This window comes from Rhinatrema bivittatum, chromosome 4, assembly GCF_901001135.1.
Source record: "Rhinatrema bivittatum chromosome 4, aRhiBiv1.1, whole genome shotgun sequence".
Classification (NCBI taxonomy): domain Eukaryota; kingdom Metazoa; phylum Chordata; class Amphibia; order Gymnophiona; family Rhinatrematidae; genus Rhinatrema; species Rhinatrema bivittatum.
The window spans coordinates 113,015,317-113,040,819 of record NC_042618.1 but is presented as its reverse complement, the minus strand read 5'-3'; the positions used below and the strand labels follow the sequence as shown (position 1 = coordinate 113,040,819).

At 39.2% G+C, this 25,503-nt stretch overlaps 1 protein-coding gene across 2 annotated transcripts in view; it reads left to right on the top strand.

Moving 5' to 3' along the window:
- The window catches only part of STARD9 (StAR related lipid transfer domain containing 9), a 432,822-nt gene that overhangs the window by 340,555 nt on the left and 66,764 nt on the right, over positions 1–25,503 (top strand). For both annotated transcript variants that reach the window (XR_003856299.1, XM_029598695.1), the window contains exons 23-24: positions 1,301–11,851; positions 18,904–19,101. Coding sequence is in view for 1 of the 2 variants with exons in the window: in XM_029598695.1 (XP_029454555.1) it covers positions 1,301–11,851; positions 18,904–19,101 (10,749 nt within the window). In the remaining variant the exon portion in view is untranslated. The remainder of the gene's footprint in view (positions 1–1,300; positions 11,852–18,903; positions 19,102–25,503) is intronic.

Here is a 25,503-nt window from a genome sequence, read left to right as displayed (position 1 = left end):
ATCGACGTGGCTTCAAGGTGCTTCAGTGCAGGTGCCGTTGATGCACCCAAAGAGTTTTTCCATCTTATCGAGACAATCATAACATCCCTTGGGGATCATCTGGGCACACACACGGTAACCTCTGACATCATGCGATGCCCCCAGGCAGAGGACACACACATCTTGAGGGTCTGAAATGGACAAGGTCCTCAGACACTGGGGGCATCAACGGAAGCTGGATGAAGCCATGATGAATGAAAGAGGAAAAAAATAACAAGAGCGGTCGAAGCTGGTGGGCACAGAGGCACAGTCACCACAGAGGGAACGAAAGCAAAAACAAACTTACCGAAAGGTCAAAAAACCTGACTGGGGAGCCTAAGGGAGGACTGAGAGGGACCCAGCATCGATGAATCACGTGACAATCTGAAAAAAACAGTTTGAAAGTTTTCCAAGGCAATTTTCTGAGAAAAAGCCAAGAACTAATTTAACCGTGAGGCAAATGCTCCATAGAAAAAAAGAGACGTTAAAGGGACCCCACATGGACGCATGGTTTAAGACATGCTCAGTGTGCCTAGTCAAAGTTCCAGAAACTTTGACATATGTTTTCTATGCCGGGCTCCATCTGATGATATCCATGTGTGAGGACTATCATCCTGATTGCCCTAGGATATTTGCTTATACCTCTTTACTTGAATTCACTGAGTAGAATCATAACAACCATTAATATATCATTCATTTTGTGCTGAAATTAGTTTCTGTGCAAATAGTTGCACTAGCAAAAAGAGGAGAGAGAGAAAATAAGCATTGTCGGGACTATTCAAACTTTATTTTTAATTTCCTGTTAAAAATCGAAATAAAAGAAGTGTTTGAACTTTATTTCCTTGAATGTAAAATTACACTCATTTTAAGTGACAATGGGGGTAATTTTCAAAAGGATTTGCATGCTTAAAATTGGGTTTTACATCTGTAAATGGGCTTTTGAAAATTGCTACAAAATGTCATTGAATTGACCAAAGGTTTTACATGTGTAAATGCACTGTACGTAAATGGGTTTTGAAAATTGGTACGATATTACATTTACACACGTAGCTCCTTTGAAAATTACTTCCAATATATGTATAGGTTTAGTTTTCCTGTCTGCTGTAAGGCTAAGGTCAACAGACTCAAATCCTAATGGCTGATACTGCCATTTATTTTTCTGCCAAAGATCAAAACTTAAAAAGACTAGTAACAGGATAATTCCATATTTGTATAAAAGCACTACATAAAAATACTTTATTTTTATTAGTATAACAAGTGATTTTTTTCTGTTTATTTACAGTGCTTTCTTAAAGAGAAAAGACATGTCTGAATTATCTACCTCATCACCTACTTTAAAACATCATGAAGTGCATGTGCCAAGGAAATCGTTGTCTATAGAGAGTCTTTCTGGAACTACTAAAGACATTTTAAAGAGAGAAAACCTGAGCCTTAAGGGGAATAGCTCTTCTTTAACACAGATGGCTAAAAATACAAATATGGGAACGGTTAAAAATCATAAAAGAACAGAGAAAGGAGTCCATGCATTTTGCCCTGTAATCAAACCAGATATGAACAAAAAGTATAAAAGAATGGATAAAATAGATACTAAATCAGAAAAAAATGGACGGATGAATCAAATCACAAATTCTTCTCCTGGTCAGTTGAAGAAGAGCATTGGGCCTGGTTCTATCTTTGAAGGAATCAGAATGACAAAATCAAAGGCATTATCTGATTCATCTCGGTATACTGGTAGATCTTTGAAAGGAAGCAATGGTAAAGCATATAACAGAAAGGATCCAATAAAGTATCCTGAAAAATCTGTCATGGAAACAAAAAAATTATTAAGGCTGGGAAAGCCACCATCTGGACATTTGGGTCAAACTGTGAAAGCTTTAAAAAAAGAACCTAATTCTTTTTTGACAAGCTTTCATGGGCAATCAGAAAAGCAACAAACTTTCATGGCAGCATCTTCTGTGGAAGACCTTAAAAGAATAAATGTAAGCGTTCCTTTCCATCATACTGATAAAATTTGGCACAGTGCTGAGGTGCTAAGTACGGGGATCTCAAATACAGCCACAGATTTACTAGAGAACTGGCAAGAGGAAGATGAGAATGAAATTTCAGACACGGACAGCTTGTACTCTGTGGATTCTCTCTCATCTGCCTATGCTAAAGCTTTGACAGAACAATTGAAGCAGGAGGACTTAAAAAGAAATAAAAGCATCCTCAGCCAAGAAGAGTCTGAAAGTGATGATAGTCAGATGTCTCAGGATTCCCTGGTGGAGAAAGAAATTAAAGCTAAAAAACAAAGCAAACTATTTTTACATAAATTAAAGCCACTTAAACACCCTGTCAAAGACTTGACTGATATGAGTGTGTTACCAGATGCAACCTCCTATTCTTTAGGTAGTGAATTAGCAGAAATAGAAAGAAGCTTTTCCCTGGATAGTTTGGCAGATGTGGAAGCAGCACTAGAATCTGATTCATCAGATGAAATGCCTGCAGAGATTTTCTGGAAGCTACAAAGTCCCAAATCTCCACTTCCAGAGAGTGAGGATCCTTACATATCTAAAACCTTACAAAAAGAGCCCATAGAATTGGCTAACCTAAAACATTCTTTCTATTTAAACAGAAAGGAGGAACCCAATTCCACTCACACCTGTACCTCATTACAGAAGGAGTTGGATATATGTTGTAAAGAAAATTCAAGTTTTTGTAAATCAGAATCTGGGAATTTGAGGGAAACCCCTTTGATCCTTACTGATCCCTGGTTGTTTTTTGACTCAAAAAGTAAAAGCAGCAATTCCCAAGGGGCTGCACCTTCTTTTCCTGAAACATTAGAATTTCTGGAAGCTGTCTTGCCATCTGTGCATAAGCTTGAATGTTGTAAGAAGGACAAGGAACTGAAACAGTCAGCTGTCAAAGACTCCTTGCTCTTCACTCATCAAGAACTACAATCCACTGCTCAGTTATCATGTATTGTAAGAAACATAAACAGAATACCTTCCAAAGAGATACCAGAAGAACTGTTATGGGAAACTGAAACTCAGAGCTGCAACAACGAATTAGATCGAAATAGGATTTCCACAAAAACTACTTTACTAAGTAAGAATTTTCAAGAAATGGCAACCTGTGTTGAATATTGCAGCCAGAATACTCCTGCTCTATCATTGTCTGACAGTTCAGCGGGAATAAACCCTAAAGATGCATCTGATTCAGCATTGTCTGCAAATGATGATTTTTATGAAGCAATACAGTCAAATACTACTAAATATGAACAACACTGTGAATTTCCTAATTCTTTTTCTGTTCCTAGTACAGATAGAATAAAGAAAGTGAACTGTTTAGACATAGCTCCCCTAGGAGCATGTGCACCTCAGGCATCATGCAAAAATGAGACTTATTTGTCCAAATCCACAAATGTGGCAACAGCTAACTTACCTCACAACATGAACCTAACTGAGAAAAACATTAATGATGTAACTTGTGAGGCTAGAGATGAAACATATTCAAGACTTGATTCAAATTCATTTTCCATTTGTAAAGAAAATGTACTGTTTCCTGTTGCTTTTGAAGCTGAGCCCTATGATGCCAATCAGCTGCCATGCCAGAAAGTGATGGAAATTAGAGCGGTCAGAAAAATTCACAAGTTCTCTGAGGAAAAAAACTGTGACCTTGAAACACAATGTAGCTTAAAATGTACAAACCAAAAAAAAATTACTTGTAAGAATGTTTCCATGGAAGATGAGACAAGTATTCAGCATGGTTATTCTGAAACAGAATACAGACCTACTACTCAAGCAAGAGAGGAGGAAGATGGAGTTGTTTTATGTCTGACTCTAAATCAAGCTATTTCTACACATCCTAACAGCACCCTTAATGATAGAAAAATTGATTCTAGGGAAACAATTGACTATAAGAAACTTGTTGCATCAGGTGATGTTCACCAAGAAAGAAGTTGCAACTTGAACAATGAATTTGTATTGTCAAAAAAGGGAGTTGATGATGTTAAAACAAAAATCCTACTTCCTGAAGAGAACATCATTTCAGATCAATATAGTAAACCACTGAATGAAGCTAGCCATGTAGTAGGCCAAAATAATGAAATGTTACGAGAGACTACTGAAAATTTGAGACCATTTGAAGGAAGAAAAATGAAACTTTTGGAAATGAGTCAAATACAACCTCAGAAGTCACTGAATCATGTGTTTTCTAATACTCAGGATGTAAAAATAGAAGAAAATATTGAACTGTTCAACAGTGTAAATAAGCAGACAAATAGTTTAGAAACCAAATCTAGAGAATGTGGAAGACCTGATCATTGCTTCCTTGTTGCAATGCACAGTGATAATGTAAACAGAGATAAAGATAGTCATGAAAGTACAGGCCTAACTCTTAGAGCAATAGACTTTGGTAAAACCAGAGATTGTTCAGATAAATGTCAATTATATGGAATGGGACTTACAAGAGTACTACAGAAGGAGAGCATGGAGATAGATATTAGTGCACATGTCAGTGGTGAAACAGAAAAAGTAGAAAGCTTTGACAGCCAAGTAAGTAGCTTTATACAAAAACAAACAGAAAGTAAAAATAATATAAATGATTGTTTTACAGAAATTGAAATCCATTCTGGTTCTGTAGCAGATACTCAAGATTCATTAGATTCTATTGAGGTTTATCATGAATCTAATCAAAACAGTAACAGTAAAGAAGACAACCTATTAAATGCTGAAACATTACTTATAGCAATACCAATAAAACATAAGCAAGAAGAACAGTTATTTATAACAAACTGTGACAAGCACACAATATCTTCTAATGAAAATATAACTTGTATGTTAATAGGAGACTCAGTAGTAGTACCAGAACTAATTTCTCTGAAAAATAACCTTGACAGTATAACTCATTCTGATATAATAAAGAATGACATGGCATACAACACAGTTAGACATGAAAGGTTGGTTTATACAGGAACATCACACCTGCCAGCAAGTGATCTGTTGCATGCTGAAGAGCTTCAAGTTCAGATGTCTCATAACAATGAGACCAATGAAAATATTTTAAGTCAGTGTGAGATATCTGACAACATGTTTGCAGCTGCTAGACCAGAGGACCAAGATCCATTTTCAGCAAACAAGCTTTGTAAAATTAAAGGTTGCATTGATAAAAATTTAATAATCAAAGCCATTAAACCACCAGCTCTTCAGATTCAATTAGATTTACTAAGTAAATCTGCAAATGAGATCAGTAATAATAACTTCAGTGATGATGGCGGTAGAACTGAGCAACATGATGATAGTGAAGCATTTTGTGGTAAAAGAGCTTCAGTTATAGAAAATAGTAAAATTAGTTCTGCAATAAAATATACTGAAGATATTCCAGAAAACCTAGTAAACACTAGGGGAAGTGAAGCTGGCAATAGATACAGTCATTGTGAACCTGTTCTAGTACAGTCTGTTGATAAAGAGGAAACTATTATGGTAAACTTGGGAGAGATGGATATTGAAACTGTAATAAAAAAGACTTTGGAAACATACAAGGAATCCAATCAGAGGAAAGACGTTTTAAACAAAATAGCAAAGCAAACTGAAAGGATTGAGACTGAAAATATAATTGTAAACACAAATAGCTTCAAATTTGATAACAATGATGGCCAGTTAGATGAAGATTTACCAGATAAACAACTGGCAGAAAAGAGTTTTTTGTACAACAGTAGTAACTCTGCTAGTGAATTAGTAGCCAGTGGTCTACAAAGTTTACCAAAAATTAATGAGAATTGTTTGTCATCAAATGATGTAAACAGCTTTTCAGAACAGCATTTGCATCATGATTTGTACCTTGGCATAAATAATGCAGAGACTGTGCAAAATAACTCTGTAACAGTGAAAGATTATGTCAAATCCTCCAACCTTGCAGGAGTGAAAAAAGTGCTTCCTTACTATGAAACAATAATGGAAAATGAATTGTGTGCTGATACACCTGATATTCTTTACAGAGAGATGAGACCTCAGTCTGATGAATTTGTTATTAATGACAAGAATCTTTCGTGGTCTCTGGTTATCCATGAAGGACCAAATGATGAACATTGCTTATTAAAAAATCCATCTGAAACATTGAACAATATGTGTTCAGAACACTCGCGTGAAAAGAATGAAATAAGTTCAATTTTGAATAATGTGGACTGTTCAGCAGCAGTACTTGATTCTACCTGTAAAGAAATAGCACAAAACAGTATGCACTGCCTGAAAAGGCTATCGTCTTCTGAGTATATAAATCAAGATAAAAAAGAGCATGCATGCTGTGCTAAACATAACAGAGAAAAATGTGTGTCAGCGGTTTTAACAATGGTTGACCTTAACACTATGGAAAATGCAAGTTCTAACAGAGACCCAACAGGTGATCATTTAAATTCTTTTACAGATGGAGACCAAGTAGAAAGTACTGTAGAATTGCCTTCTGATGTCAGTTCATCAATTAAGTATAAAAACATCCCATTCTCTCGTATTTTAACAAATGATTCAGATAAAAGTAGAACTACCTTTTCACCAGAATTATTTTGCAATGTTGATGGAAATAAATGTGAAACTGAATTGTATTCCCAAGCCCTCTGTGATTCAGCTAAGGAAGTTACAACTTCAGAATTCATCCAGTCACATTGTGAAGAATGCAGAGCTTTAGCTGAAAGTAGGGAAATCCAAATCAGCAAGACATCTACAGATAACTGTTCAATTGCTTCTGAGGAGAAAAACAACCTTTTGGAAACTACCACTCAGTCCCAACAGAAAAATGCACATTATAATGAAGAATTTCTAAAGTATACAGCAGTGAATTCTGGCATCTTTGAATTGGATGATTGTGTATTGAACAATCATGCTGCATTTGAACACACTCATACATGGAAAGGTAGTGAAAAATATGAAGCTAATTCTTTATGTTCTAAAAAGTATAACTATTTTGAAAGCTCAGATATCACAGAGTTACAAAATTCTGCTGTTTTTGCATGTCAAACAGAAGATGAAAGCAACTGTTGTGCTTTTACAGGGAAAGAAAGATCTTCTATTCCAGAATTAGAGAAAAAAGAGGAAACCCCTAAAGTGATTGTGGCTGCTGATGAAAGGGAAGAGTTGAAAAGTACTTTTGAGGAAATTCATGGTGGAAAAAAGAGCATGCAGTTTTCAGGAGATTTTGTAACAAGTGCTTATGCCAAAGTATCAGAGAAGCTTTCAGTTGATATTGAAAGTATAAATCTTGATGATAACTGGAAACAAGAAAAAAATACTTCAGATTTTATAGAAGATATTTCTTTGGGATTAAAGGTGACCGCAGAAATGGAGGTAAAGGAACATAATTATGATTCTGGTCATATGAATATTGCTTACAATCCATTGCCAGAGAATCACTTGCCTTCACTTTCTGTTTCTGAAAAAGAGGTTGATATAGCACATTCTATTTTTTACAAAGCTCCATCTCCTTGTAGTGAGTCTGAAGCAACTTATACAATATTAAAAGGTTCCACCAATAACATTAACTCTAGAAAATTTAATTCACAGGAAGATTCTATAGCTCTAAAATTTGGTCAGCTTAGTGTTTCCTTGCAAGATATTTCTTTAACTGATCAGTTATCTGTTGTAAGGCCATATCATCACTTGGTCCAAGAAAAAAAAGGAAAACATTTTAAGGCTGTGTCTTTAGAGGACTCTGTAAATTGTGATGCAACAAGCATACATGGTTATCCGCATACATCTATATCTAGCCACCAAATGCCTCCTTCAGTACAAACTCAAGGAGTATTGTCTGAAAACATTGTGATATATGATCTGCAGCCTCTTCAACCTCATAACCTACTTCCTGCTGCAAATGGAAGTAGACATAACTTTAAATCTGATATAACTGAAACAGAAAAGGCATGTAAAGAAGACTCTGCTATAGATACAACACTGACACAAGAAAATAACCTTGGCCTATTAAACCTTATAGAAGAAATTGACAAAAAGCAGAGGGAACCTCATCAGCTATCAGGTGCTTGCTTAGAAATACATCAGAAAAAAATACAAAAGGATAAGAAAGAACATAATAGTACAGAAATCACTAGCAGAAATAAGACATTACTGTCATCTATAATAAGTGAGAATGCACTTCTAGAGGAAAATAAAGAGCAAACAGATTTACCTGCAGGGAAAAACAATGACTGTAATGAACTAATAGAACTAAATTCTGTTGATCAGTTCACTGATCCACAACTTACAGTATTGCAAACTATTGATGTAGAAAATGTAAATGTGGAAATGACCTGTTTTCAGGATGTTGATGTATTAGCGCTTACCAAAGATGATACAGCTGATCTGGAAAAGATTCATCATAAGCACTCTAGTCATAAAACACAATTATTAACAGGTTTAAAAACTGATGGACGGTCACAGTATATCAGTGGAATGTATCAAAGTGAAACACCAGTTGCACAAAACCCAAGAACCAGAGTTGAGATAACTAATATAACAAATGACACACATTCCAATGCAGAAAGTTCTGCAATTGAAACTGTCAATAATGATCAAAAAGATAATGACATAATGAAGGAAAAGATTTTAGGATCAGAAAGGCTTTCGTTAAATAATATTTCTTCACACGTTTTGATAGAAAACAAATGTTTGCACCCACAGGTCAAATACAGAAATAAAAAATCACTTGTTAGTGCACATCATATAGATAATTTCTATAAAAATGAATATTCATCATGCCTACAGAATCACAGACTGTCAGCTCCATCTATCTCTGTAATGTCTAAGTCAGAAGATTCTTTAGCAGCTAGAGAAAGGACAAATCCAGTGTTTACTTCCTCTAAATCTTTACAGCAGCTGAACATGAGTGTTGAGCCTCCTTCTCCAACTGAAGATTCTGATCTTTATTCAATTGAAAATGATTCAAAACTAGGACCAAATAATTGTGCAGATAGTAAACCAAACATAAGGATTCAGATGAAATCGTTACATTCTGATAGAGCTGAAAACACAAGTTTACAACATTTCTCTGAAGGACCTGATGTCAGCCAGTCTTTTGAGTCTTTTGCTGTTCTTCATGCTTCCTCTCTTTCTGACATAATTGATTCTTCCATGAAGATTGAAAGAAACAGCTATTCAAATGACACTGATCCAAGCAAATGCCTGGAAGGGATATATGAAGAATTTAAGTATCAGTCAGTAGAAATAAATCATTGCTTACAAGACAATAAAGAGCTAATGCATTTTAGCTCAAGTGACATTAATCCTTATGTCCATCCATGGCAAGAAGATGATCATTGTCGAGTTGGTTGGAAACAGTATGGATTTGGTAGTGCAAGTGACGTATCTTGTAATCAACTTCAGCTGAGCTTTGATGACCATAAAGTTATGAGATGTTCTAGTGTTGATAATGGTCTGAATGCCCAGAATTCCCCTTTTCATTCTCACCTTAGTTCTTATGCTAATGCTAGAGTAATATCTAGCACTTTAAGTAGTATTGAAAACCTTCAGGTATTGGATGATATAACACAAGAGCTTGAATCTGCATACTCACCTGACTGTGCAACATATTGCTATCCTATATATGATGAAGCAGTTAGGACAAAATTGGAACAGAGAGAGTCACAATTTGAAAATATATCTAGCCAGTTAGGAAACCATCCCATGCAGGTTGATGAAATTGTACTTCTGTACCCTTCTGAGTCAGAGTCATCCTCTGAAAAAACACAAATGACTACCTGTGAGCAGAGTACACAAACTGTGACTAAAACAAGGCATAAAAGGGTAAATAAACACCAAAGTTGCTATACAGATGTCAATACAGCAAAACAAGAAACAAGTAGGAGAAAAGTTCAGCGACAAGCGTCTTGGACAAGTAGGCACAACCTTTCCTTACATCTATCACAGCTTCTTCATGATACTTCTGAGCTTCTGAGTAACCTCTCCCAGCATCGTATTATGGATCTTCCTTTGAATGCCAACAATAAACAGAGAGTCATTACTAAAGGGACTATAAGAAATGCTATTTCAAACATTTCTACTCAGACTATGGTAGATAAAGGAATTCAAACAGATTTTTCAGAAGGTCCAAAATCTAGGGATCAGGAAAGCCAACAAACAAAAAAAGAAAATGACTGTATGAATGCTCAAGAAGTCAATGTGATTGTGAAGGTATTAGGCTCAGATATAGTAGATGTGTCTCAGGAAAGCAAAGAAGTAATGTTAATACTTAAAGATTCAAGACCACCACCTAGAACAGAGTTAAAGATACAGAGCATGCCAAACATAAGTGATTGTGATCAGCATAAAATTATGCAAGAATCTTTAATTACTCCGCCTAATTTAGTGAAAACCTCAATGCCATTCTTGGAAAGCTTTCAAGAAATACCATTAAATGCTCATCATATTGATCTTTTCAGTCCCAGAGTTTCTTCTGTTGTCTTCCCAAGTTCAGAACAAATAGAATCCTCTTGTACTTCAGTTCCCAGGACTCATCAGTTTGAACAAACTCAAACTGAACAAAAGAAAGATCAATCTAATGATATTAAAAAAGAAAGAAGACTGTATTATAAAAACACTTTACTAGTTGACAGAGCCTCTTCCCCGATTCTAACACTTAGTGCTAGTTTAGACAACCAGATAAGTAGCAGGTCTTCCTCGTATACAAAGCAGCAAAATAATGCAGTGAAATCTTTAAGTAAGGAAGTATCAGACTTTTGCCAAGGCTTTAGTATCCAGGAACCCAGCATGGACAATTCATCACAAACTGAGTCAGACACTGAATTTGACAGCTGTCATGGTAGCAAGGAAGTATTCAAAAAATCTGGAAACTTGTCAAGTAGGAACACTGCCAAAAACTTGTTGGGAAAAGGTGGCTCAAAAGAGTCTAAGCTAAAGTTCAGATTCCAAAATAATTCTAGTGCAAATGACATTAACTCCAAGAAATGCAGTAATTCAGATTGCACTTCACAGGCTTTGTACCATAGAGAAGGAAAGATGTTTAACATTCCTGCACACCATTCACTTCAAGATCAATCTGCTAGCAAAAGAGAGAATGAAAATTCAGGAGAAAAAAGACATAACAAATTTGATGGTCTTGCTGATGGTTTGTCAATTAGACAGCATCATGAAAATTCAGCACATACATGGGAGCATCCATCGTCTTTTGAAAACCTTTCACACGCCTCTTCTAATGAAGAACTGATTACAGATTCTATAATCAATTTAACAGAGAGAGATGGTGAGACTATGTCCCTTAAATATTTGTTAGCAAATCCTTCTATACCTGGCAACCCCTCAGCTTGGAAAAATCCAAACTACTCTTTTTCCACATCAGAAATGAGTGAAATGACTATACATTTGCCAGATGAAGATGCTGTCTCAATCATAGCAAGTGAAGCTAATACTGAAATTCTTCTGAATGAGAATCCCTCCTTAGTTATGAACCACAGACCGCAAAGCTATAGTCTTAGAGATCTACCCCTACACAATAAATTTAGAAATTGGTCTGGAGTGCAGTGCAATGCTCAATCACCAAATGATGTGATGAGTAGTTTTGCTGATTTACAAAATGAGGCACAACAAGAAAGGGTGAAGGATCATGCCAGTGAGACAGAAGGGAAAGCACAACTTTCTGAGAATAAAACAAGAGAGATTGAGAGACTGCAGAGAGAGCGTGCACAGATCATGTCTAGTATAAATCTTGATATGAATCAGCATCCACTTACTGTGGAACTCACTGAAGCAAAACTTAACTATGGCATTGGAGAAACAGATGCATTGCTGAGAATCCTTAAAGATGGAACGAGAAAGGATGGAACTATGTTTTTTACAAAGCAACAGCTATATGAAAGGTAATGTTGAAAAACAAAAAACTTTAGAAGTTGTACAGTATTAAATTAGAAAGACAGCTAATCATAAATGGTAACCACACCCATTCCCCATTTAAAGTATATGATTGAACTATGTAACCGTATAATAATGGCACCCTATGGATAATTGAGAAACCACATATTTGTGCCTGACTGTAAACCGTTGTGATGGTGCTCTACTATACAACGGTATAGAAAAGTTTTAAATAAATTAAATAAATAAATCATTCAGAGAAGAGTGAAAAGAAAAGTTAAACATTCAGTAGAGATTTACCTAATATTTAAATGTAAGCCAAGGAATTGAGCTGCTTAATCCAAACTGGAAATTAGTAGTAGAAAGGAGCTGGCCCATCTCTGATAACGGGGGGGAGGCCACAATTGGTGAGGTTCTCTCCCTCCAGAGCAAAGGAGGGGAGGGGCAGAGGCTGAGGGGGAGGCTGGCAAGCCAATTAAAAGAAGATTTGGCCCATCCACCAGCCTCTTCTTTCGGTGGTAAGGTTTTGCGTCATCTCTCTCAGTACTCATCTGCCTTGCTCTTTCGGCCTACCTGGTGCCTGGTTTCTATCTCGATGGAGGCCTTTGCTGGGAGGTATGCACTGTTCTGCAGCTTCTTCTCATATACTGGCCAGCAGGAGTTGTGCTGCTTTTGCAACTGCTGGTAAGCAAACAAATAAAAGAAAATGCTGGGACAGTCAGTGGTGGCGCTGTTGTCTTGGCTGTGCTTGTCCCCCTGCCCTGCCAAGTGACTACTGATTAAGGCACATGTGGGACCAGTTTTTGCGGGGAGACTGAGGGGGAAAATGATCCTTCCAGTGATAGGCCACTTCACAGCTTCTGACTGCCAGAATAATTTGTTTAGCCACAAGCAAATCAAATTTATCACATTCAAAAGTAGGTACGTTTAACAGGAAAAATACTGGGTCTTTAGACATTGTCCTGCCCAATATATCATACATAAGCTGCACGATTGTGTCACAAAATTTCTCAATGTTTGCACATTCCCACCACGTGTAAAAAGGTCCCCTGTTTGCCACAGCCTCTCTAATACTTATCCTCTAAATTTGGATACAGCTTATGCAGTTGATCTGGAGTCATATACCAGCAAAATAAATTTTAATAACCATTTTCAACAATATTGGCAGAAATAGAGCCCTTTTTCACTTGTAAAAAGCATGAGTCCCACTCACTTTCTCTCATGACTGGACCCAAGTCCCTTTTCCATGCCAGAATATGAGATAGTATATACATTACCCATTCAACAAAGCATACATTTTGGATATGCCTCTAGTCACTCTATGCACTTGTCCACAATATCCTTCATAAAAGGACTTTCCTTTCCCCAAGGTTTCAAACACCTCTTTCGTCCTTAACCAGGTCCAATCTGCATGTAAAAATAATACCCTGCACTTGACAATGCAAAATCCCTTCATATTGTATCAAAATCTATGATCTGATTCCCATCCCTCATTTGCTCTTATCTAGAGCAACCCTTCTCCCTCCACCCTGCTGCAACCACCGTGGTATATCCTGGGGTAAACTCCCTATTGTAATGGAAGGATGTTTTATGAAAGCATTTCTTATTCCCTATCAATTGAACTTTCCATCTGGCCCAAAGGTCAAGAGTGAGAGCAATAACCGGAGATATCACCCTGAGCATTATTCTCGCCCACCTAGGAAGCCAAACCATGACCTCCAGAGTTATTTAATTTAGCATCAACTGCTTCATACCAGTCCATCTCTTACTTCAACTCCCTTTATGCCACTGATACCCCCAGCCCTCCTCTATCCTTGGGCAAATACATCACTCATCTTGCCACCTTAGCAGCCTCCTTTTCCAAATAAATCGGAATAATTTATGTTACCATAGAGTGATACACCCTTCAGATAAGAAGACCGGCAGAGTTTGGAATAAATAGGAAATTCTGGGTTAAATGTTCATTTTCACAACAGCAATTCTGCCTAACCAAGAAAATTTCCCCTTTCCTGCCTTAGCATATCTACATCTACTTTTTTCCATAGTTCCCCATAGTTTAATCCAAACAAATCCTTTAATTGGGAACTGATTTTCACACCCAAATATTTCACCCCCTTAGTGACCATTTTAAATGGAAAACTATGGTAATACAGGACACCTGTTTCTGTGTAAAGGAGGTATTCAAAAACTCTGATTTATCAGCATTCATTTTATACCCTGAAATCATACCAAATCTCAAGTGCCTGCTTTGAATTGCAATTACCTGCTGGTGGAGGGAACAGTGAGGCGAGCTGTCCTGACCCTAAACGGACTTACAACACTCTTTTGCCTGGCACTGATGTCATCAAGGGGCGACTGGCTATTTGTTTAAAAGCCAGCCCCCTGCGGTGAAATTTTGAGGTGGAGAGAGTAAATGCCTGCTTTGAATTGCAATTACCTGCCGGTGGAGGGAACGGTGAGGCGAGCTGTCCCGACCCTAAACGGACTTACAGCATTCTTTTGCCTGGCGCTGATGTCATCAAGGGGGCGACTGGCTATTTGTTTAAAAGCCAGCCCCCTGTGGCGCTTGCCGGCGCGCGCCAAAGGGGCATGCAGCTTTGTTGGAGTTTTCTGGGATCTTCCTTATCTCTGACTTCGTTACATTAATTTGGTTTTCAGCAAAATAGTGAGTATATGATTACTTAATTTTTCACTTCCTCAGAACCTCAACTCCACCAGGAAAGAAAGTAGTAAAATTGTTAGGCGTGAGTTGAAGAAAGTGTATTTGTGGATTATTATTATTATTTTTTTTTTTTACATTAAAACAGAATGCCTCATACAAAAAGGAAGGCAAAAATAAGGGAGATGATTACATCATCACCCCTGATAGAGCCTTCCCAACTACAAATACCTGCTTTCTTCACTCCAACACATGGCATTGAACTGGGTGGCAGGGCTATTGAAGAGCTAGACATAGAGCGGATGCCTGCTCTTCCAGCCGAAACATCTTTGAGCCTCGGGGCTCCGAGAACTCCTCCTCCACCTCAGTTAATTCCTTCGGATTTTCTACAGTTACAAAATGAGAAAGAGGATAAAAGAGGAGGAGATCTGGCTAAAGAGGGAATTGTGGAAACTAGAGAAGGAAGTAACATATCTTTACAGTTGGAGAGTTCTGAACAAATAACGCTAGAATCTCTTTGGTCAGCCATTAAATCTTGTTGCTAATTTACTGTTTATTGTGAACTGAGGTGATGTTATTAACGTGCCGCGGTATATAAAAAAAACCACCAAATAAAATAAATAAATAGAGATGGCTATTCTCAATCTAACAAAGATAACAACGGATTCTAAACAGTGTTTCTCAGACATTGATTCTCACATTACAAACTCGGACAGAGAAAAAGAACAGATGGAAGCTAGAATGGCTAAGTTGGAAAATTGTCACCAAAGCTTACTAAGACTGAGATTCTTTATGATAAGAGATTGGAATCAATTGAAAATTTATTGAAATATTTAAATCTCAGAGTATTAAACTTTCCTAGACATTCATTAATAACACCACAAGATATGTTTAGAGAATATCTGAGTCAAATATTGAAAATGCCGCAGCTTTCTCTAAAATATATTATATTGCATCTAAAGAAGTTAAATTAGAAGGTAAATCAGGAGATGCCTCATTAAATTTCACAGCTATAATTGAGGCTACTTCTGAGACCAATATTTCCACTAGAAATACGTTGCATGTCTCTTTCGTTTTCGCTTCAGATAGAGATGCAGTTTTTCTCCTATTCATGCGAAATAGAACTGAACTTTTCCATGGGGGAAAAGTTTGGATGTACCCAGACCTTTCCAGAGCTACACAAATAAGGAGGAAGAAATTCCTAACAGTTAAATGAGAAGTGGAAAGTAAGGGGGGCAAAATGATCATAAAATTTCCATGTAGATGGGAACTACTGCATCATAATCAGAAATATATTTTCTTCGAAATATCTCCGTTATGATCTTTTCTTGATTCACAAACCCAAATGTCTTTAGATACAGGATCAGAGCCAAAGTAGAGATAAACTATGTGCTCTCCTAAATTTTCAATTGTTAGTAGGGGGTTCTCTTATTACCTTTATCCGCTATGAATGCAATTTTCTTTCCTAGGGATTTCTTTGGATGATACAGATTTAAATTTAAATTTTGTTTAAAAAATAGATAAGTATATAATTACTGTATATCTGTATTTCAAACAAAAATATGTTTCTTTGCTTGTGTATTTGAAATGGCATAAATAAAAATTAAAAAAAAAAAAAAAAGAATCGAATTGTAGGATAACCTGAGGGGTGAGGCTTCGATGGCCCTGTGTCCTCCAACAGCGCTACATTGCTGTAGCATGATACTAAATAGCATTTTGTAAAACTGAAGTGAGGCTTTGACAGCCCTGTGCTTCCAATGGCGCTGCATGCTGTAGCATTATCATTTGGAGCATTTGGTGAATCGAAATTTAGCAGGTGAGGGCATGGTCACCCTGGGCATTGAAACTGTTAGTAATTAGTACATGATGTTTAGTAATTGAATTTGTATACAATTGAGTTCTTTGCATTGACCTAAGCTGTGGCCATATCAATCCAATAAAGATTATCTTTACGAATGTTGGTGTGACAGAGTTGTCTTACAAATGCATGAGGAGCAGTTGGGGATTGGGGGGGGGGGAACAGTAATCATGGGTAGGCAAGAGGAAGCTGTTGTCCGCACCTGAGATGGTTGAGGACTTCATAGTATTAACAAGGAAAGAGGCATAACAGGTTGTTAGGTTACAGCTGTGTGAGTAATCTGCTATAGGAAGGCATCTGGCAAAGTTCATGCTATTAAATGCAGGTAAATGAACAGAAGAACAAAAAATACAAATAAAATAAGATGCATCTTAGCAAAATGTTTGAGAAATAAAAATTGACTTTCAAATGCACAAAATGTTTTTCTGTGTGTTTTGATGATATCTTTAGTAGGAGAAAGTCTGTAAAAATCAGTTCTATACTCAGCAGCAGAAGTGTCACATTACATATCCAAACATATTTTCTGTTAACCTAAGCAGGGGCCCTATCTCTAATATATTTTTAAAAATTCAGTCAGCAGTTAAAATAAAATCACTAGAGCAGGGCTTGCCAAACCTGTCCTGGGGATGTTGCGTGTGCCAGCTGCGGCAGGCCTGCGGCCCAGCCCTCTCACCTTCCATTGCCAAATCCAGCTTCTAGTTCTATGTCTCTGGTGGCAGTGGGCTGCCGGCTCCATCCTCGGGCCACCCCCGGTGCTCCAGCTACTGCAACAGGCCTCTGTGCTCTATGAAGGGCCTCTCCACGTGGCCCCTCCCTAGGTGTGCATGTGCACATCACTGCTGCTTATGAAGGGCCCGCGGCGGGAACTTGGCCGTGGCCCCAGATGATGATGTCGCTGAAGCTCCAGTATATAAGACCAGGCTCAGCTCCTGATAGTCGCCTTTGCAACAGGTCTCCTGCAACAGGTCTCCTGCAACAGGCCTCCTGGTGATTCTCCTACATTTCTGATTCCTGATCCCTGCGAGTTCCTGTTCCTGTTCTCCTTTGTTCCTGCATTCCTGATTCCTTGCCTTTCTTCGGATTGACTTCCTGGACCTGACCTCTGCTTCATCTGACCACGCCATTGATCTTCTCCTGGACCCGACCTCTGCTTCATCTGACCATGCCATTGATCTTCTCCTGGACCCGACCTCTGCTTCATCTGACCACGCCATTGATCTTCTCCTGGACCCGACCTCTGCTTCGTCTGACCTCGCCATTGATCTTCTCCTGGACCCGATCTCTGCTTCGTCTGACCACGCCATTGATCTTCTCCTGGACCCGACCTCTGTTTCGTCTGACCACGCCATTGATCTTCTCCTGGACCCGACCTCTGCTTTGTCTGACCATGCCATTGTTCTTCTCCTGGACCCGACCTCTGCTTTGCCTGACTATGCTACTGATCTTCTCCAAGCCCAGACCTCCGCTTTGCCTGACTACGCTACTGATCTTCTCCAAGCCCAGACCTTTGCTTTGCCTGACTACGCTACTGATCTTCTCTAAGCCCAGACCTTTGCTTTGCCTGACTACGCTACTATTCTTCTCCAAGCCCTGACCTCCGCTTTGCCTGACTATGCTATTGATTTTCTCCTAGCTCTGACCTCAGCTTTGCCTTGCCACCGCTCCTTGATTTCTGCCGGCCCTGACTCCAGCTTGCTCTACGACACCTCTACAGTCTACGTCCTGGACTTGGCCTATTCAGACTTTGGCCTGCTTTTGCTTGGGCGCCCCCTGTCTGATTTTGGTTCTATTGGCGCCCGGGTCTCCGGGACTCCACCTTATCCAGTACAGACTTCCCAGCTTTGCTGTTGCTGCTTCTGGGCTGACTTCTCCATCCTTCCATCGACAACAACATATGGAGGCCCACCTAAGCCCAGCCAGCCCCGGTACCCAAAGGCTCAACCTGCGGGGAATGAGGGCTGGTATTCGTGAGGTGCCAGCTGGCCTCCATCCATCAGCCCACTCCGCCTGCCGACAGTGGGGACCAGTAGGATCCTTCCTACGGGTAGCATCAACCCCACCTTGGCCCAAGGGTCCACCTCCGGCGCAACGGGGGATGCCACAGCCAGTCGGGTTTTCAGGATATCCACAATGAATATGCATGAGATGCATTTGCATACCATGAAGACTTGGTATGTGCAAATGTATCTCATGCATATTCATTGTGGGTATCCTGAAAACCTGACTGGCTGTGGGCTCCCTAGGACAGGTTTGGGAAGCCCTGCACTAGAGGAATAAGATCATTGGACAGAGAAACAGAACTGTGAAATAGGGAAGTTGGTATTTTGAGAAGTGTACATAGTACTTCAGCTTTAATAAGTTCAATGTCTTATTAATAATTGCATAATTTTAAAAAATTGAATACATTATATATTTTTGCAGATTATTGTAGCATCTGATTTTTAAGTATAAACAATAGTCAATAGATTGTAAATTTAACTGTGTGCAGAATGATCAATCTGCTGGTTGAATAGGTCTAAATCCTCCACCTGTTTCTTGATTAGGCACATGAAGGTGATTGAGAAATTGAGGAAAGAAAGGGAAGAGAAGTTGCAGTGCTTCAGGAGAAGCCGCAGTCTGAGCCCAGAGAAACATTTCAGATTGTCGCAAGCATCCTGTCCAACACCCAGGGACCTGGACCTGCCCAGCCGACGCCGAGAATATCTACAGCAACTGAGGAAGGATGTAGTGGACAATACTAGGTTGGGCTCCATAATTTTCTTTAATTTCTCATCTGAATCTTAGATATATGTGTGGTAGAGAAAAAATGGTGTCTGTATTTATTGGCATTTTAATTTTCTAGCTAAAACTAAGATTTGTAACCTGGGGAAAACAATATATAATCAGTGCTACAGGATAATGAATATGAGTATGGGGGTCATCATTTTTATTTTTGATACATTTTTTTCAAATATTTCTTGAAATTTTCAGTACGAACAACCAATATAATATAGTTCTGAAAACCATGGGAGCTTGAGAATAAAACTCCCTACCATATACTCATGGAGGTCAATATTCAAAGTGGTTTGTCTGGCTAAGTTTAATACATAGCCAGAGAAACCCTGAGTTTTAAATTTCCCTCCCCATTGAGCAGCTTAACTGGATAAAAAAGGGGCAGGGTGGGTACATTCTGAAGGTGGTTTTAATTTATTTGGCTGGCATTGAATATCATTGTTAGTGGGGTAAAGCTATCTGACTAACTCTGATTAGATAAAAAATAGTCCTACAGTTAGCCAGATAACAGTCAACTTCCCCAGCAACACATGTGGCGAAGCAGCCACGAGAAACTGTTGCATCCCCTCCCCTTCATATCACAAAATAATATAGTGGGCAAGATGTCCTCCCCCCCTCCCCCCCCCATGCCATAAAACAGGGGTGGGGAAGGACATCTTGCCCACTACATTATTTTCTGGCATGGGGGGGAAGGGATGCGGTAATTCCTTGGCGGCTGCTCAGCCACTTGTGTTGTTGCAGGGTTGGCAATTATCTGGCTAACTTTGGGACTGCTTTTTTCTTATCCAGAATTAGCCAGATAGCTTTACCCCAGTAGCCGATTAAGAAATGTTGATAGATAAACTTTCATGCACCAAGAGCCAGAAAACCAGAATGCACAGTACCAAAGAGCCTCATGTTTTCAAGAAACTAGGGGAGAGGAGGAAGTTCCAAACAAGAAACTCTCTTCTCTCTCATGTCCACTAGTATCTCTCTCTCTATCCATATCCCCATCAGTCTCTGTCTCCCAATTCATTTCATCCTGTCTTCACTACTTTCTCTCATTCCCCATCCCTATTACCACTAGTCTTTCACTTTGTCTTAATTCCCCACCCTTGTCCTTACCAGTTTCTTATTACTCCCCATCAGTGTTTCTCTCAATCACATTTTGAACCTTCCAATCTCTCTCAATCCCACCAGTCTCACTCTCTCTGTCCCTTCACCTATAGTCACCAATGTCTCTCAATCAAGTCCCATGCTGTTCCTACTAGCCTCTCTCAATCCAGTCCTATCAGTCTCTCTCACTCTCAATTCCCACAGTCCATCCCCACCAGTCTGTCTCAAGCCCATCTTGTCCCTACCAGTCTCTCAGTAATCCCCATCACTCTTTCTCTCTCAGGTCCATCCTGTCCCTACCAATTTCTCTGTCTTCCCACCAATCTGTGCCTCTCAGTATCTCCACCAGTATCACTAGTGTGTCTGCCTAATCCCACTAGTTTCTCTCTCTCTCTCAATTCCCTCACTCTGTGCCCATCAGTCTCTCTCTCAATCCCCCAATCCTATCTCCATCAGCCTCGGTCTCTCATTTCCCTCAACCTATCCAACCAATCTCTCCAAATTCTCTCATCGTGTCTCCACCAATTTCAGTTCTCACACTAGTCCTCTCTCTCAATCTCCAACTCTAACCCCACCAGTCTCGTTTTATCTCTCTCAGTCCTCCAGTCCTGTCCCTGACTCCTCATCAGTCCCTCTCTCTCACTCCCATCCTGTTTCTACCAGTCTCTTTTAGTTTTCCCGCCAGTCTCTTTCTTTCCTAATTCTCCCAGCCTGCTCCCAGTCTTCTTCTCAATACCCCAACCACTTTCTCACCTCTCTCTCTCAGCAGCCCCAGAATAACATCCTGTACTCTGCACAAGAACAATAAGGGAGACTCAGCAGCTGCAACGTAACACCTTTCACTCTACCCCTTGTGCTACTTTATCCCCCAATCTCCTCTCCCTTTGTCAAGCACCATTTACCCCTGACCTCCTCTCATTTTCCCCATGCCCTCACTCCCTTTTGTCTCTTCTCTTCTCTGCCTAGCACCAGAATCCCGAAGCCTCCACCATCTGTGTCTCTCCCTGCTCCCACCTTTCACTCTTTATCTTTCCCCTGCTGCTATCCCTCTCTCTCTTCTCCTCCCTTCAATAAACTGTCTCTCCATAATACACCCTCTACCATCATCCTTTCTGACTCCCACCCTCCCCATCATCTCTGTGTGTTTCTCTCATCCCCTCCACTTCTGACTTTTTCACACACACTGTCCACTCTAGCTTTCTTGCACCACTCTAGTTCCTTTTCCCCAGTTCTTTCAAACCCCTTCTACTCCCAAACTTAGCTTTCTTGTGCTCCCCTATGCTCCCCAAATCTGTTTCATACACAGCCCCCACCTCATATGTCTCTTATGTAACCCCATATCCTAGCCCAATCTTACTCCCTTTATTTCCACATCCTAGCCCTGGTTCACTCACACTTGCTGCAGAACAATAGCAAAGAATTTGGGGAGAGAGAAGTTGTCATACAGGTCAATTTCCATTACTGACTTCAGGGAGATGGGGGAGGAGATGACATTCACCCTTTCCTCACATCTTCCCAGCATTCAGCCCCTTCTTCAGATATCCCAGCATTCACCCCCTTTTTACATCATTCCTCTTTCTTACATCATCCCATCTTGCACTGCCCCTCCCCTAAGTATTGACACCCCTCATCGTTAGTATTCACCACTTCTCACACTGTCCTCCCCCTCACAAACATTTGCCTCCTGTATTCACCCCATTCTCCCCTCCCTCCCTTTCAGCATTCACTCCCTTTCTCGTTACACAAATCATTCTGACTTAACTGAAGCTCTGTGTGCTTTCATTTCCCCCTCTGCTGACAACTGAATTCCAAGTTCTGGAGCACACTGATCTGTTGGGTGTGAGGCAGTGTCCACGCCAACTCCCTTTTCTCAGAACAGGAGAACCAAGCAGCAGGTAGGGTGGAGGGTGGACAGGATGGAGAGGGTTGGAGCAGGGAGCTTCCTGGCTCTTCTCTGCTCTGTTATGCTGTGCTTCCTGTTTCATTCCCTTCCGTTCTGTCCTCTAGTTTAATTTAGTTTAGCTTATTAAAAATTTATATACCACATACATCAATTAGATTTTGAAGCAGTTTACCAGCATAAAAACATACATAAAACATAAATAAAGCAAAATTAACATAAAAAGCAAAAACTGATAAATAATGCATTAGGAGACCATAACAAATTCAATCATTGCTCCATAAAGGCCTTTCTGAAAAGGTAGGTTTTAAGAGCTGCCCAGTTGCAATGTAGGCAAGAGGCATATATTTCAGAACTAGAAGTTGAAACCATGCTAAAAAGAATAAACCCCGCCCTACATGCAGAAGACTCTATACCAACCATGGACGTAAAAAAAAGTAGCCAATACAGTGTCCCCGATGCTAACAAAGATTATCCATCTATCCTTAACAGAAGGAACCATGCCAGACTCACTAAAAGGAGCAATTGTAAAACCAATTTTAAAGAAAAAAAACAGTGATCTGAGCATTCTGAACAATTATAGGCCAGTATCTAACTTACCACTAATCGCAAAATTAATAGAAAAATCCATACAAAAACAGCTTGCTGACCACTTAGAGAATAACAATATCCTATATCCATCACAACATGGATTTCGCAAAAACTATAGTACAGAGACGCTACTGCTTGCCCTAACAGATAACATCATGAGAGGCTTTGACAGCGGTAAGCGGTACATCTTAATGATGCTTGACCTATCAGCTGCATTTGATACTGTAAATCATAACATCCTAATAAATAGATTAGAAGAAATAGGATTAAGTAACAAAACAATCAAATGGTTCCAATCATACCTAGACAACAGATACTACCAAGTATAAATAAAAGATGTAATGTCAAATAAAATAAACCTTCAAACAGGAGTCCCACAGGGATCAGCCTTATCAGCCACCCTATTTAACATATACTTACTACCACTATGTCACCTACTAGCTGGTCTAAGCATCTCACATTACATTTATGCTGATGATATTCAAATAATCTTACCCATTGATGACACAATTGAAAAGACACTGAACATAGCAAACATGTATCTGGATATCATCAAACAATTACTAAACCAGATGGAATTAGTGATTAACATAGAGAAAACAGAATTCCTACTCTTGGAACGCAAAAACATTGAAATCATCCAAAACCCTATCATACTAAAAAAAAAAAAAAAAAATTGAACTAACAGAGAAAGTGAGAAACCTCGGAGTGATAATTGACACCGAACTTAACCTAAAACAACACATATCATTAAAAGTAAGGGAAGGATACGCCAAACTCATGACCCTGAGAAGATTAAAACCTCTACTTACAACAAATAACTTCCATTCAGTGTTGCAAGCTCTAATTTTCGCTAGCATTGATTACTGTAATGCCCGCCTACTTGGATTACCATACACAACGATTAGACCACTCCAAATAATGCAGAACACGGCTGCTAGAATTCTGACTGGTAAAAGAAAAAGGGACCACATCACTGAAACCCTAATGGAATTACACTGGTTACCCATCGAGCAAATAATACATTATAAAACCCTATGTACTTTACATAAATTAATACAGAATGAAAAAGCTGAATACAGCCCTCCGTATACACGTCGCTCACAGAAACCTGAGATCAGCAAATAAAGCTTTACTGACCATCCCCTCAATAAAAACAGCTAAACTAACCCAAGTAAGGTAAAGAGCGCTTTCCTTAGCAGGTCCTATACTATGGAACTCCATGCCTGTCGAGATCCACTTACAAAGAGACATCAAAACCTTTAGAAAACATTTAAAAACATGGTTATTTAAACAAGCGTACAACAAAGAGAAAGGAGAGTAGAACACAGGGAAAAAAGAAAAGCGATCTGCAGAACCCCCAACCTCACTACCCCAATCTATATGGGTATATATTCTATTGTTATTTTTAAATATTATTGCTCACCACCAAAGAATAAGATTATATAAGTTCTCTATTTTAAACCTGTTACAAAAAACGGACATGATATAACACATCCAGTTATGAGTAAGTATAACGATTTATGTTACCATAAAGTCTTGGCACATGTTTAGTGATAGAATTTATTATCTGTTTCCAATATTAATATTTGTGCCTTATTGTAAACCGTTATGATGGTACCTAACTTAATGACGGTATAGAAAAGTTTTTAAATAAATAAATATTGCTCATGAAAGAGCCACATATGTCTCCTGAGCCACAGGTTGGCCATGCCTGCCGTAAAATAATGTAGTGAGAAAGGTTCCCCTCCACCAGATGCCATAAAATAATGAAATTGGCTGCTATGCCCCTCCCCCTTCCCCCCACCCCACATGCCATTACAAAATGTAGCAGGCTGAGGTGCCTCCTCCCTCCCCCCAAGGCCATAAAATAACACAGTGAGCTGAAGAACCCCAATGCCAAAAAATGATATAAAGGCCAAGGTGCCCTACAACCACCTTTCTCGGTGCCAAGTAGTAGTGTAATGTAGCAGGTTGGAATGATATGGCCACCATCCTCCCCTGCCTCCTGATGTAATAAAATAGTGTAGCGGGCCAAGATGTCCTTCCCCACCCCTAGCTGCTTTTCCCCACAGTGCCAGTCTAAGCCAGCAGAAGGAGGAGAGGCTTTCTCCTTCTCATGCTAGCCTGAACAATAAATGCTGATACAGCTGAGAGAGAACTTTTGAAATATGCGTTTTCCCCTTCTTAATTCTAAAATGACTTTCTAGCAGTGGTATAGAAAACTTTACTAGAAAGCACTGGAAGCAACAATTGCTCACTCCCAGTAGGCCATATTTAGTATATAATACAGCATTCTGCTTTGCTGGTTAAAGTAGCAGCACAACCTAGCAAAATATCCACTTCCTTGATTCTTCTTTTGGCCTTCTCACTGGATCTTCTTTTATGGCCTAATATATTTTTATGCCTTTTCATGCACATCACTTGTTCAGTTATAGAAGTACAGAGGTTGAAATTTAAAAGCTTTGTCAGGAGTTGCCTGGACAAATCCTTGTTCTTAAAAAAAAATTATTTCCCCCTTCCTTCCCGTCATTCAGTGGGTAAATATTTTGCCTGGACAAATTGTTGCCAAACAGAATTTACCCACAAGTCGAGGTGGGGCTGGTGGAGGTCCAGATGTATTGCAAACCTTTAGCTGGATAGCACTGATACTCACTGCTATCAGTGACAGATTTAGTGTTATTCAAGGTTATTCAAAGTTGTTAAATCACAAGAGGATTGTGAGAAATTTCAAGAGGACCTTGCAAAACTAGGAGACTGGGCATGCAGTTGGCAAATGGAATTT